We start from the raw sequence: 14,758 nt of genomic DNA, 5'->3' as shown, positions 1-14,758 counted from the left end.
CTTACTCAGTGATAAGAACTGCGTGGCAGTTGATTTGTGGGGATATGAAGGGTGGATTCCAAGGGTCCCATGGAACCCCCTTTTGGCATATCATCTCCTAAGGTGCTGAGTATTTTCTTGACTGTTGACTACAATATTTTTATTATAAATTCAGTAAACTAAAATCACTTAGTCACTCAATTGTATGGCTTGTGTAGACAAAACACCAATTTAATTTTTACTGGCTCTCTAGAAATTAAGATCACTTATAATTAACTGCTTCATGCAAAATACCGTATAGCCTAAATATTTCGAGGAGCAAATATTTCGAGGTTGAGCAATGTTGCTAAAAATAAAAATTTCATGGATTTGCAAGCACTCCCAAAATGTATTAGACTATATGGAGGTCTAAATATTTCGAGGCTAAAATTTTCACTGATATCACCCAAAACCGTGAAATCAGCAAAAATTTTCCCCCTCGAAATATTTAGGTTATACGGTAAGCGCTCTATATAAAATGTTAAGCATCGTTTTGATTTATTACACTGAGCTACTATTACTTGCCCTGTCACATGTAATCAGTTAGTACACAATAAGAATTGGCCCAAGTTTTGGGCTGGAGTACTGTGTGTGAAAGGTGCTACGTAGCTAGTTAGCTAGCTGGTATGACAAGTGTTCAATGATAAAACTGGTCAGTGATCAAATGTACCTGTTTAACACTTAAATATTACCATTTATAAGATACACTGTAAGGAATGTCTCTAAAGTAGACACAAAGCCAAATCTAAACATAACGATAATTATTTTTAGAGGCACATAGTACAGACGAAGTCACCATGAAGCTGTTCTAAGTGAAAAACAGGTTAGATAAGTATTGTTTCTGTCCATTAAATATATGTAAAGTGCTCCATGTTCACTACTTTTATAATCAAGTTCATAAGTTTTTTCTTTTTTAAAATTTCAGCCAAAAAGTGCATGGTGAGGCTCTGACCTCACTGGTCACACCTACTCTGACTCCCTTGACTACAGTCTTGCTTGAACTGGTCTTACTTGACCTTGCCACACAAGACTTAGATGGACTTATATAGCTTCATCTTGTATTGGCTACCAATGGATGGAATAGTAAGACAGTTATTAAACTTCAGCTATAATTACTGTAGCTCAATACTAATAACTTGTGTATGGGTGCATGGTACTTTTACCAATGCGTACAGTATAATATGTACTGTATAATTTCAGCTTCATGTTAATGGAATGGTATAGCTATCACAGACTGAAGATTTACTGTTGACCATAGAAGCCATTCAACGGACCAAGCCTGTGCACTATGGCACACCAGGTCCATGAATACAGCTGTGCATATTCTACATTCACATAGCATTTAATGTAAAAAAAGAGAAAAACATGAGCTCAGTACAACCAACAGTTCATAATTTAAATAAGAGAGTGTCAATCTAAAGTACATTCAGCAAACATACTGATGTAGGTAGAATATCAGTTTGAAGCATATTCCAGATACCACAATACATATTTATATAAACCACAATCTACTGTTGGTTTTGCCTGCATATGCCAGTTACCACCTTTACATGGATACTCAAACCACAACAGCTTTCATTGTATAGGCTGTTTTGTACCAGAGTATAGGGTTTCTGGCTAACAAGGTCGAGCTTGTTTGCTCACTCAAGTGATATCATTGTTGTCTGCTCAGTCATGACTAATAACACAATCATACAGGAAGTATTTAGCTGGCTATAACTAAAGAACTATATAACTGTAAGACTGCTAATCAATAAGACATTGTGAATGACCTGCTATTCCTACAAAAATTTGTAGCTTAATATCCTTTCTGGGATGACCCTACTCAAGGTAAGTTTTGACTGCACTTACCACTCTTGTTTAAGTGTCCTATCCACTGTGAGCTGTAACTATTGTATGGTTGAGTCTATAAAGTTCACATAATTATTGAACTCAGCACATCCGGCCTACGGCTGTACGTAGCATTCATACATAAAATGTGCCCTTAGGCAAACTTTAACAAGCACGATGTGTGTATCTAGCTATAACTAGCAGGAAACCTACACTGCTGTGTGCAGCTCATTGTTATACTATGCTATTGTAAACTTGTAGCTTACTACATACACAACTTCCTGGTACACAGTATAGTCATGAGGGGGTGTCTATTTTACGGACCGGACCGGACGTTCCTGCTTAGCAAGCTAGGTGTTTAGCAGGTCTATTTTACGGACCAGACCAGAAAAGGATGCATGCATGTGGATCGATGTTTTCATGATCGTGCGTGCTTTTTGAATTCCGTGTGCAAGGATCTAAAGGCGAAAGTTTGTGAGAGCTGATGTTTTCGCGGGTTTTCGGGCCCCATCCGAGTTAGTGGTTCAGTAGCTACCTCAGCATAATGTAGTGTGTCATGATGGATCACTTATTCATCGCACCATAGATTTTCGATCACACTTCTTGCTTTCCGTCTAGCACCCTCCCAGACTGAGTGGCACCAAAAGTGAACCTTGTGCAAGTGCGAGTGAAGTTGGTCTTCCTGAACGGTCTGTGGTAAATTGATAATAATAATAACAAGTTGAAGAACTACTGAAGTAACTAACTCCTGTGTCACTATGTAATTCACACTGTCGAGTGCGGGTAACGGCATCCTGTGTCTTCTGGGTGAGGTCTCAAGAACAGCCGAGTGATATCACGTGCCCTTATTGACCAAAGGCGGAGTCAGGTGTACAGTCTATTTCCGGTTGGTTGACTAGAGAAACGGATAGTTGTAAAAACCGGAATCGAAACGAGAAACGAAACGAAATCAGCCTACAGTCTAGTGGAGGACAATCACTTATTATGCACAATTACACTATAATATATACACGCACTACCTGTTTGTTTATGCATCAAGCAAGACTCCAGGTGGAAGATTTCTCTGCACGACGCTTATCGATTAGAGATATTAAACGCCTGCTCCTATCCGAGGGTCTGGGGACTCTACAATCGAGTCTACAATAGAAAAGTTCTGTGCTTGGGTAGGTGAGCGTTGATTGTCCCTTGACCACTTACATAAGAGGTCTTTTTTGTTGTTGTTTTTTGCCTTGCCATGCCCACAGTGTAGTCCTCTACTTTTTGTGTTCGCATGCTGTCCGAGGTTTCACATGCCTATTTGTTTTGTTGTACATCTTTTCATCACAATTGTTAATGATGGTTATCTCTCTGCCATAATAACCACAGATGGCTTCATCCCTCTCTTAAAGGCATGGCTTCAGACTCTATAGTATGATTAGTATCTATGGCCAATCATCAGTGTTGGGCAAGTTACTTTTTAAAAGTAACTAATTACATATTACTTGCAGCTGAACTATTTAGTTACAGTTACATATTACCCATAAAATATAGTAACTGTAATAATATTACATATTATATTCCTTTGTGTCCATAGCCTTAAGCTGTCACGTGTGAAACTACCACCTTATCACGTGACACGATTGCGTTGTTGGACAATGTGCAAGTCTTGATATAAGTAAGTAGCTGGTGAATAAACCTCACTTAGTAGGCTTCATTACTTCGTTGTGGCTAGGCGTTACTCAGTGGGTTACAAACGAGATTAGTAACTTCGTTACTTTTAGTAATAATATTACGTAATATTAGATTCGTTACAGTAACTATATTACTTAGGTAACCCGTTACATTTGCAAGTAAAGTAACTTGAGTTATATTACCTGTTTTTATAGCGTATTTCGTTATATTACTTTGTTATCACAAAAGTAATAATATTACGTAACGCGTTACATAAGTAGCGCGTTACTCCCAACACTGCCAATCATTACCGTAAACGGTTTGTAATGATCAAGTAGTTATTGCTATTCACTCCTCTTATGAAAGTGGTCAAGGAACAATCAACGCTCACCCACCCAAGCACAGAACGCGTAAACACAATCCGATCACGTACAACTACACCATTAATGACATCTCTATCCAAGAAGTTTCATCTACTAAATATTTAGGAGTTACAATCACCAATGACTTGTCTTGGTCCACACACATTACTAACATCACATCCAAAGCTCTATCAGTCAAAGCATTCCTACAGAGAAATCTTAAGTCCTGCCCAACTCAAATCAAATTGAAATGTTATAATGCCATGATAAGACAATCTTAGAATACGCCAATCCTGTCTGGTACCCTCACATCAGAAGAGACATTGATAAGCTTGAACGAGTACAGAGGCAATCTGCCAGATTCATTATGGCTGACTTCTCGCGTTTCAGCAGCGTAACTAACATGCTCATTGACCTTAACATTCCCAGCTTAGAACACCGCAGACAAGTATCTAGTATCACCCTCCTCTACAAAATTGTTCATAATCTCATTGATATATCTCCAGTTGATTTAATCCCTGTCACTTCCAACACCAGAGGACATGATCAAAGATTTCATCATATCTATGCAAGGACCAATCAGCACAGTAATTCATTTTTCCCTAGATCAATTAGACTGTGGAATTCACTCCCACCTGACCTAATCCAACAACAATCATTACAAATTTTTAAGTACCAACTGAAATTATTATTACTTTCCCCTACCAATCAGTAATCCCATAGTCAATCATATTATAAAACATTTTGTATGCATGTTTCATATGTGCGTTAATCCTCAAACTGAGGCTGCACATTTTTGGAAAATAAATAAAATAAATAATAATAATAGAACTTTTCTATTGTAGAGTCCCTAGACCCTCGGATAGGAGCAGGCGTTTAATATCTCTAATCGATAAGCGCCGTGCAGAGAAATCTTCCACCTGGAGTCTTGCTTGACGCATAAACAGGTAGTGTGTGCATATATTATAGTGTAACTGTGTATAATATAGTGATTGTCCTCCACTAGACTGTAGGCTGATTTCATTTCGTTTCCCGTTTCGGTTCCGGTTTTTATAACTATCCTAGAGAGACAAAGTATTAAAAGTCATGTGCTTGAAAGTAGCCAATGAGATCAGCAGCCTTCAATTTAAACTAGCACCGTCTGCCTGGTGTGAAATTTCATTGGTTATTTCTATTCACGTGATATTTTTGCATTTGGCTTACATTATTATTATTATAATAATTGCAAGACCTCGCACAGCGAGTATAAATGCAATATACAAATCAAATATATAGCTACAGCTAACTAATTACAATTTTACAGTTCATTTATAAGAAGGCTGTTAAACACGGTGATAGATGAAGCTTCAACAGTCTCTGGTTGCAAGTTGTTCCATAGTATAGCAATGGAAGGAAAGAAGCTGAATTTACATGTGTCAATTCTAGTGAATGGTAGGGTAAGTTTGTACTCATGACCCCAGGTAATTCCTCTATTAAAAGTGATACATTCTGGTAGAGTAAGGTCCACAATATGATGAATAATTTTTACATGAACAACCAAGACTGTATTACCACAAAAGAAAAATACCGGCAGTAAAACACTCTTTATATACAAATCAGATGTACCTTTACAGCAATATCAGTGATTACAAATTCCATTGCTCCCTTGCAGCTGCCAGCTCTTCTACGCACAGTAAGCGTGTGTCTTCTGAACTTTAAACAATCCATATCACGTGAGCTATCATCACTTGATGCTATATCAAATAGTTAGGGACTGCTATTATTATTATTATTATTTATCTAGGACCGCATCACATACAACCAAGTACATACACCAACGTGACAGCCCCCTGGTGAGGCTATTAGGTGGTGAAGGCACGATCCCCAAATCAACTCAGTATGTCACAGTAGTGACAGATACAACACAATAGTGGCATCGTAACTAAAGGCCACCAGTAGCTAAGTGCCAGTACATCATTGGTGTGGTAATGGCACAGTGATGTGTACACAGTATATGTAATTATGTATACAAAACGTACAGGAGAGAACTATGCATTATTGCAGTATTGTATGCAGCAATACATTATAGGCAACATCAACAGATAAAAATTATTAGCCAATATACAGTAAAGTATCAACATCAACTAGAGCTAAATAAGGTTCATAAGTGGTGTAGCAATGGCAGTGACGGGGTGACACACTATAATTATGCATACACAACTTGCAGGAGATAGCTACACAATACTGTAGGAGTATGCAAGCCAGACAATACCAGAAATTTGAGGTCATGGGCCTACTAATTAAAAATTAAATTGACATACAGTGTTGTATTGGCAATACATCTCAAATAGCAGTGTACAATGTCCGCTCTGTAGTGAAGGTAATGAAATATGTATAAATAGAGGCTAAATGACCCATTTGGTAGGATTAAAGTCCGTCTACATGTGGCAATACAGACTATGGTTCAGTAGGCCCAAATGTATGGGTTTAACATACAATAAACTCACTCACCCTAAGTAGGTTGAATCTGTATGTAACCAATCATTTTCACCTTATTATTAACGCGTAGGCTAAAACCTTTGCTAAATACAGCCATCTACTTGTGGTTCCAGGCCGTCCATAAATGTCTAGCGATGCTCCAACAAATTAGAAACTGCTTCAGTATTTGACGTATTGCCTACGTCATTCGTCATTAATAGGCAAATCCAGCACTGACCTTACTTAGAAAGCTCAATCCAACTAATTATAGGTGTTCTGTTTTCTCCAGCACGTAAACTACGAAAGTAGTAGCTAGCTGAAACCGGCGCCAAATGAGATAGTCTACTTTTCAGGGTATATTAAAATCACGTACATCGAACTAGAAAATGCTTGTAATAAAATCAGCAGATTATGATGGGTGTTCTTTTTTAAACTAAGGAGTTTTGAGCATATATGCACATACACAGTGCAAAACCTAGAGCATGCTTTAGCATGCTCTCGTCTAGGGGGATCTGGGAGCATGCCCCCACAGAAGATTTTTTGAGAATTTATCCATCTAAGGTTAAATCTGGTGTAAATTTGGACCAAAAATTGCTCGACTAGTTATGCTAGCGATAATAACAAAGCAAAACGACTGAAATATGATGTGATAGACCAGCTTCCTACAGGACAAGACACTTATGGCATACGCGTTGTGATACAGACTACATTATAGTCAATCAACTCAATTAATTTAAAAATGCAATAACACGCACATATGCATGCACGTTATAAACAATCATCAGTTTAGTCGGTGACTTGTGGCTTCCGGATGAATGGTTTTGTATAGACGAGTAAAGGAACATGTACTTGTAAATTACAACAGAAATTAAAAAAAAGAAAAAAAGAAACAAACAGTTTATATCTCACACCATGTTCCTTAACTGAGAAAGTTTAAGCACACAAACAGTTATTTCGAGTATCCCTTTGATGTGGTTAACACTCTAATTTATGAGGTATAAATGTGCCATGATTAAACCGTGCACACACAGACACAGACACACACTACATACACAGTATGGCTTTGAAAGTGTACTAAGTGGAAGCAAATTTTGAGGTTAGTGCAAGATAATATTGTGGTTAGGGACTAAATGGCTTCAAACCCTTTGGAATGTGTTGGTTTCAATCATTAGACATTTATTCCAACATATGCATAGCTTTAAAAACACAGACATGCCAACTCTCACGCATTAGGCGTTAGTCTCACTCTTTGGCTAGTAATCTCACGTTCTCACGCCTGACCCTCTGTTTCTCACTCTATTAGCTTAGTTCTCACGCATTTGTCACGCCTGATCTGCTTCATCATTAGCCCTGTGCTTAAAATTGGACAGCCCTGTACTTATTTTTGTACTTTGAGCATGCAGCGACCTTTTTTTTTTTTTTTTTTTTGGTCTTCACTACCAAAAATCCTGGAGCTGCACTGGAGTCTGGTCCACATTGCTGGTAGTATTTGAGGTCTCACTCCTAAAATTGTTCAGAGGTTGGCATCTCTGAAAACATCGCATTCAAAAGTGATTGTATTATATGAATATTTTACACAGGTTGTCTACACTAATGCACACGACCAAAAAATGTACTAAATTTCTGGTAATGATTGAATCAGATAAAGGAAGACAGCCAAACCAGCCAGAACCTAGTAGCTAAGCCAGGTGAAGGCAAAAAAGATTAAGCATGTATTGAATTGCTTGACACCAACACAAAGGAAGTTCGCCATGCCAGCTGCACAAGACAAGATTGTTTCACTTGTATTTTATATTGTTATGTTTTAATGTTTTCTTGTATTGTTAATTAATTAAATATTTTATGCAATTGGCAGCTGGCATGTTTACTTGTAAAGTGGCCTCTCGCTTTCCCAGGGGCGGATCTAGGATTTATAAAAGGGGGAGGCTAACTCAAGGTACTAATCTCTTGGGTAGAGGTAGCGAAGCATGCTGGAACTAGGCGGGTCTGGGGGCATGCCCCCCCAGGAAAATTTTGAAAAATAGATGCTAAAACACTGCAATTTGGAGACATTTCCACATAAAATTCATAATATTTTCTGCCTGTAGATATTTTATATACTGCCTTTAGATTATAGGTATGGCTCTCTGAAGCATTTTGCTAATGGAAAAGTTTGGATAGGTACAGACAACCAAGTACATGATGCACCCCTATCACAATTGCACAACACTGAATAGATGCATGTTAGAATAATAATGTTGAAAGTGGAAAATTTTGAAATTTGAACAATACAAGATTGAATCTGAGAGCATTTTCAATGGAAATTGTGAACCTGAATTAAGTATTGTCATACACAAGTAGATGAAGCCCTTTAAACAGACCAATTCATTTCATTGCATGTATAGGTGCAGGCAGATTTGGAAAAATTCCATAACAGAACCAACTACATGTTTCCAGTGAATGTTCTATTAGAGTAGTTAGCTGACTGCTCTATTAGAGTATCTCGATCTTATAAACCTCCAATGCTGATTCGGGCCCTTGTTGCATAAATTTTAGCATAAATCCACTGATAATACCTTGGAAAGACGTTTATAAGGTGGTTTTATGAGTATTTGTATTATTAGTGATCATATAATTATGCTAAGACAAAATTTCATTATAATACTCAGCATATTGATCAAGTAAAGCCTAAATATGAAGGGGGGGGCTTCAGCCCCCAAAGCCCCCCCCCCCCCCCCCCCCCCCCTGGATCCGCCCCTGCTTTCCTTCAGTCACTTCACGTACATTCGCTAATCTTCTCCTTCGCGCAATCTGTGATTAAGCAAGGGTGTGGTACTGGGCGTTATATAGAATTACACGTATGGTCGAGTCATCAGCACGAACGGGCGCAACGATTATACGTTTGTGCCTTCGTTCACCTGCGAATCGATCCCCGGTTAGTTTATGTCTCTAGGCCTCGTAGTTTTCTCAAACATTAATAATTAATTATTTATTTATTTATGACGTAATTTTAACCGCGTTTCGTATTATTCTTAGTACTTGGTTGTATAGTTATTATTTATTGTTAATCAGCAGGACCCTCCAGGGGTATAATGCTGATGTGCAATTACATGTGTACAATTTACTTAACTATATAGCTAAGTATGTACAATTACGACAAGTTACTTAATTATTGTAAAGAGTGGTGTCCGAACTAGATACGTAGTTAGCTAATATTGTAATTATCATTGTAATTGTATGTGTACAATAGTGTGTGTGTGTGTGTGTTTTTCCTCTTTTTGTACCTTGTCATGCCCACAGTGGTGCTCTAGGCAGCCTACTCTGTGGTCGCATGCAGTCCGAGGTTACACATGTTTCTTTCTTTTTCATACCTGTACATATTTTTCTCATGTAATGATGGCTCTCTCTCTATACATATGTACAATTACAATAATAAACTATAAAAATATATGCAATTACGATAAGTTACTTAACTATATACATAGAAGGGGCTAATTTTTGCTTAAATTCTTCAACACAGTCAGTCTCAATAACCTCATCATCTAATCTATTCCATTCTGGTACAGTTTTTGGGAGGAAGGAATATTTATATACAACAATTCTTGGTTGGTAAGGTACTAGTTTAAAGTTGTGTGAGTGTTGGGTCCGTAATACAGTAGATTTAAATGGGAGATAAGTATTAGGGTATATCGATCTTTCGCGATCTGTTGCTTTCCTCCGTGCACTTTCTGCCTTAGATTTCCTGTTCGAGGTTCAAGCTGAAGGGGGGTCTCGAGACCCCAAAGACCCCCCCCCCCCACATCCGCCCCTGATATCATACACACTAATGTCAAATTAAAAGGCATTATGCACTTGTCAATTTCATGCCCCCCCCCCCACCCCCAGGGGGTGGGGGAATACAGGGGATTTGACAAATTGTAGTGTCAAATTCCCCACTGCTGGGGCAAAATCTGCTATCAAATCCCCACTATGTCCCCACCCCCATAGTAGGGGATTTGACAACACCTCAAGGATGACTAAGCGCATATTTCATGCATGCGATTAGTGTAATAATGCATGCGACTAGTATAATAAAATGTAGGTAGTAAAATTATAGCAAGTGCGATTTTATTGTTTAGAAATGCAACTACCAAAAATCGGTCAGTGAATTGGACAACTGTCAATTGCCCCAGGGGTGGGGACAAGAAGCAATGTCAAATCCCCACCTGGGGTGTGGGGACGCCCGGGGGTGGGGGCATGAAATTGACAAGTGCATTTACTACTGTAGCTACATCCTACAATACTCACATGCAGGAGGTAAAAGCATGTGAGTATATGGATTAGTGGGGAAATGAGAGCAGGTAAACAAGGTCACATGCATACTTGTCTGTATCAATATGTACTTGACACAGACATAATTGGTTAGATTGTATGTATCATTGGTAAGATTGCAGTATGCAAGTTTGGCATCCACACCTAATGAAAAACATCGTAAACTTTGAAAGAATTCAACGTCATGCCACCAAGCACATCTTGAATGATTACACCAGTTGCTACAAAGACCGTTTGATAAATCTGAGGCTCCTTTTTTTAATGTACATATTTGAATTACAGGACATACTGTTTGCTATCAAATCTATCAAGCTACCACTAATACTAGATCGGGTGCCAGCAACAAACTCTTGTTACCTCAATGTCTTAACAACATATCACGTGACATTCTTATTTTCATTGTTTACCATCCCTGTGGAATTCTATGCCAATTCTATAGTATGTTCACGTTGAGCTGAATCCTCAAAAACATTTAATAACGCATGGATGCAATTACACACGATCTTGAAATTTGGCTCATTTGTAGTACTGCTTGACCTGCTAAAAATATTTCAAAATGTTTTAATTCAAATGTTTGAGATAATATTTACGGCCAATCAAATTTTCACAATACATTTCCTATGGGGAAGCCATATAAGTATGATGTCCATTACAGCCCTTTCCTGACCTTGTAATGGAGTCAAACTGTATGTGTCTGTTATTGACACCTTTGCTGTTACCAATAATCATCTGTTTGGCTGAAATGTTAACTCTGTTGAGAAAAAATCCACTTTTAATTTTTAGCTGTTTTTCAGGATTCAGCTCAACGTGAACGTACTATAGACTTAAACATGTCATTTTATTTGTTGAAATCTAATTTGTATCTGTGGGATCATTTCCTAAGAAACTTTGATGAGAATAATAACTGCACTTTACATTGCTTATGTCCATGCTCCAGATGTCACCAAACAAAATCTCCAATTACCAATTTTAAACACTTACACCACTTATAGTTAACTATGTAATTTAACTAGCTAGTAATAATTGTACATTGTTATGGCTGTTGGTTGCTACCAACAGCCCTTTGATATTTTACACCATAAAACCTAAATAAATAATGCTTTGTGCCGTCAATTTTCTTCTGGTCCTAACTACAAGTATGTACAAAAGGTTTCACAATCAAATGAAATTATATATACTTCACCAATACAAAACACATGGGACAAACAAACAAATACAGAACATCATGCAGGCAAGTAGCAATAATTATTTTTAAAAGCATTTTCCAGGTTTAAGATCACCCATTTTGCTTAATTTAACAAGACTGTATTCACGACCTAACTACAACTGTGTGTTTCATTAAGCAGGACCGGAGCCCAGAGATTTTTAGTGGTCCAGCCATCCATGAACTACAATGGAGGTCATAGTCATGCGCACTAAATCTAATTATGATCTTTAAATGAGATATATCTGCTTTCATGTGATATTTAAGTGCATGTGTTAAGCACACACAGCATGCCGAGCTAGGGGCAGTCTCCCCCAGGGAAATTTTTGAAAATAGATGCCTTTGAAATGGCATCTAGAGTCTAGAGGCTATTTGCATGCAAAGCCTCCTTCTCCATTTTGTTACATCAAGGATACATCCTGGTAATTTTGTACTACAGTACCAATTAATCTAGCTATGGTAACTAAGTTCACTTTCATGATACAAATATTCAGTGAAAGCTTGGTTCTTTGAGATACAAAAGCCATTAATTAATTGCTAATGCATGACATGCATGATCAATTAAATTAGCCCAAAGCAGTGCCATGCAGATGACTCACTGGAACTTTTGAGTAATTTGAAGACAATTAAAGATTCAAGCAGTGTAATTAGAACATTAGCTTTATAATGAGTGCTCTATTAGAGTATTGCAACAACTGTTCTGATGACTGCTCTATTAGAGTATCTCGATTTTTTACAAATTTAACTAGCTGAAAAGTGGTCTGGCTAATGTTGGTCCGTGGACTCCAGCCCTGCATTAAGTATCACTGCACTATCTATAACAAGCTCAAGACCTATATTAGTGAATGATATATAAGTATATCAGTTAGATGATAACTCAAGTTTAATTCAAGGGAAAAAATCCATCCCTCCTGGAGGAGACTGAATGTGGCACTTGACTAGACACTGGGTGGCCTGCAGTTTGAATCCTGGGGTTGGATGAGTTTTCCCTTTCTTTGGCCCATTTTCTGTTTCACCTTGTTATCATTGTCTTAAAACCTCCAATTTCTATTTGTTGGATTAGGTAATCCAAAGACAAATTGCTGTCAGACCTTTATTTTATAGCTCTAATGAAATAGCTATACGTGATGTAGAACAGGCAGCTTTATAGTTTATACATATAGATACAAAATTAGCACTGTCAACCATGCCAAATCAGAATTCCTACCATACAGCATATGCAAGTATGGGTCACACTAATGCAGTGACAAGTGAAATATTTGGTAATACTACATAGATTCTTAACTGCAGTGTATCACAGAATGGGAATAAAAGATTTGATATAGAAATTGAAGAAATGAAGATCTTTGGTAGTCTTATATATAACCTAGCTAAGTGTTTAATATGTTGCTATAAGTGTGTTGTATAATAAAAACTGAAAGTGTGTGACTTTCGATATTCATGATTAGGAAGGTGGTACTAGAAAATGGAAATAGTGAGCTCATGGCTTACTACATCATCACCTCATCAATGCATAACCTTGGCGTATACATATACGTAGCTACATATTCTGTTGATGTTGCTACTACTACTACTACTACTACTACTACTACTACTACTACTACTACTTGATTAGCATGTACAACTGTACAGACAATTTAACTGACATCATGTTTATAAAACATAAGATGAGCAGTATAACTACATTAAATTAAGAGGAATTGTTCTTAGGGTAAAAAAAACAAACAAAAAAAACTGTTCCGATAATTGCCACCGTCTGCAGAAAAGCAAACAGTTTTGAGGGGTAGTTTGGGATCTTCTTCATATGATTAAAACAAACTGATGAAACAACACCAGTGCAACTCAGTACAACAGGCACAATAGTAACTTGCATCCCATACATCTGATGATAGTCAGTTTCCAAGTCACAATATTTTGTCACTTTCTCGACCTCCTTTAATGCCACATTAATATCAGCAGGGCATGATATTTCTATAAAATAGATTTGTTTCTTATAATAATCAAACACAACTATGTCAGGACGATTGCTTGAATGATGGTGGTCAGTGAATAAACTAAAATCCCACAGTATCTTCACAACAGATGATTCCAGCACTGGAGGTGGTCTATGGGAGCACCAAGACTGACTAACTCTTGGGAATGAATAAGCTCTCATTAAGTGCCAGTGAACAACAGCAGCAATCAGATTGTGACGATGGAGGTAGGCAGTTGAGGCAAGCACAGGACAGGCTGACAACAGATCTACAACGGTTTCCTCCACCTGGCCACATAATCTGCAATTCAATTGATGGTACTGATTTGTGCATTATTTTTGCCTCGATGACTCTGGTTGTTATCACTTGGTTCTGGATGGCAAAGATAGTAGATTCAGTTTCTGATTGTAGATGTTGTTTCCGCCACACAAAACTCTTCTGTTTGTTCACATCCTCAGTATCCACAAAAGAATAAAACTGGCCATGAAGAGGTACTACTACTACTGTTACTGCTACTGCTACTGCTACTACTACTGCTACTGCTACTGCTACTGCTACTACTACTACTACTACTACTACTACTACATTAACACACGATCAAGCGGATCAACATTGGTCATATATAAGTCATTATAATTTTGTGACATGAAAATTGTCAAACTACCAAAAATGTTGTAATCAATGCTAATCATACATAACGTCAAAAGCCTATGCAATTACCTAACCTCATTGTATAAAAAGTGTGTGTGCAAATTAGCGTGCTTATAACAAAACAATTTCTAGCTACACATTGTTAAAAAAATGAATCCTGATACAACAGCACAACAAACTAATCTTGCGGTCATCACTGATTTGCAACACTAACAATTGCTGACACCACTATCATCAATACTATCAAGAGCATCGATCCTCCACAACATAAGCAGCAACAGATTAACACCTTTTTGAGATCATGATTTGAATGATTCCCCTAA

The 14,758-nt window shown here is 37.6% G+C and overlaps 1 protein-coding gene and 2 long non-coding RNA genes across 4 annotated transcripts in view; 1 reads left to right on the top strand and 2 right to left on the bottom strand.

The window, feature by feature from the left end:
* Positions 1–1,330: 1,330 nt before the first annotated feature.
* On the bottom strand, positions 1,331–2,951 carry LOC136251687 (uncharacterized). The gene is made up of 3 exons (XR_010699151.1): positions 2,868–2,951; positions 2,595–2,809; positions 1,331–2,539 (listed from the first exon to the last, which is right to left on the bottom strand). It is a non-coding gene; the product is annotated as an uncharacterized lncRNA (long non-coding RNA).
* A 1,812-nt stretch (positions 2,952–4,763) lies between these two features.
* Positions 4,764–14,675, top strand: LOC136249161 (uncharacterized). Its single transcript, XR_010698102.1, has 2 exons — positions 4,764–4,807; positions 13,260–14,675. It is a non-coding gene; the product is annotated as an uncharacterized lncRNA (long non-coding RNA).
* Positions 14,397–14,758, bottom strand: part of LOC136249159 (filamin-B-like) — a 39,341-nt gene continuing 38,979 nt past the window's right edge. For both annotated transcript variants that reach the window (XM_066041108.1, XM_066041110.1), the window contains exon 8: positions 14,397–14,754. In XM_066041108.1, coding sequence (XP_065897180.1) covers positions 14,629–14,754 — 126 coding nt within the window. In that variant the 3' untranslated portion in view covers positions 14,397–14,628. The remainder of the gene's footprint in view (positions 14,755–14,758) is intronic.

The sequence above is a fragment of the Dysidea avara genome, chromosome 3 (genome assembly GCF_963678975.1).
Source record: "Dysidea avara chromosome 3, odDysAvar1.4, whole genome shotgun sequence".
Taxonomy (NCBI): Eukaryota; Metazoa; Porifera; class Demospongiae; order Dictyoceratida; family Dysideidae; genus Dysidea; species Dysidea avara.
Note: the sequence above shows the minus strand (reverse complement) of the source record. Positions and strands in the feature narration are given on the sequence as shown.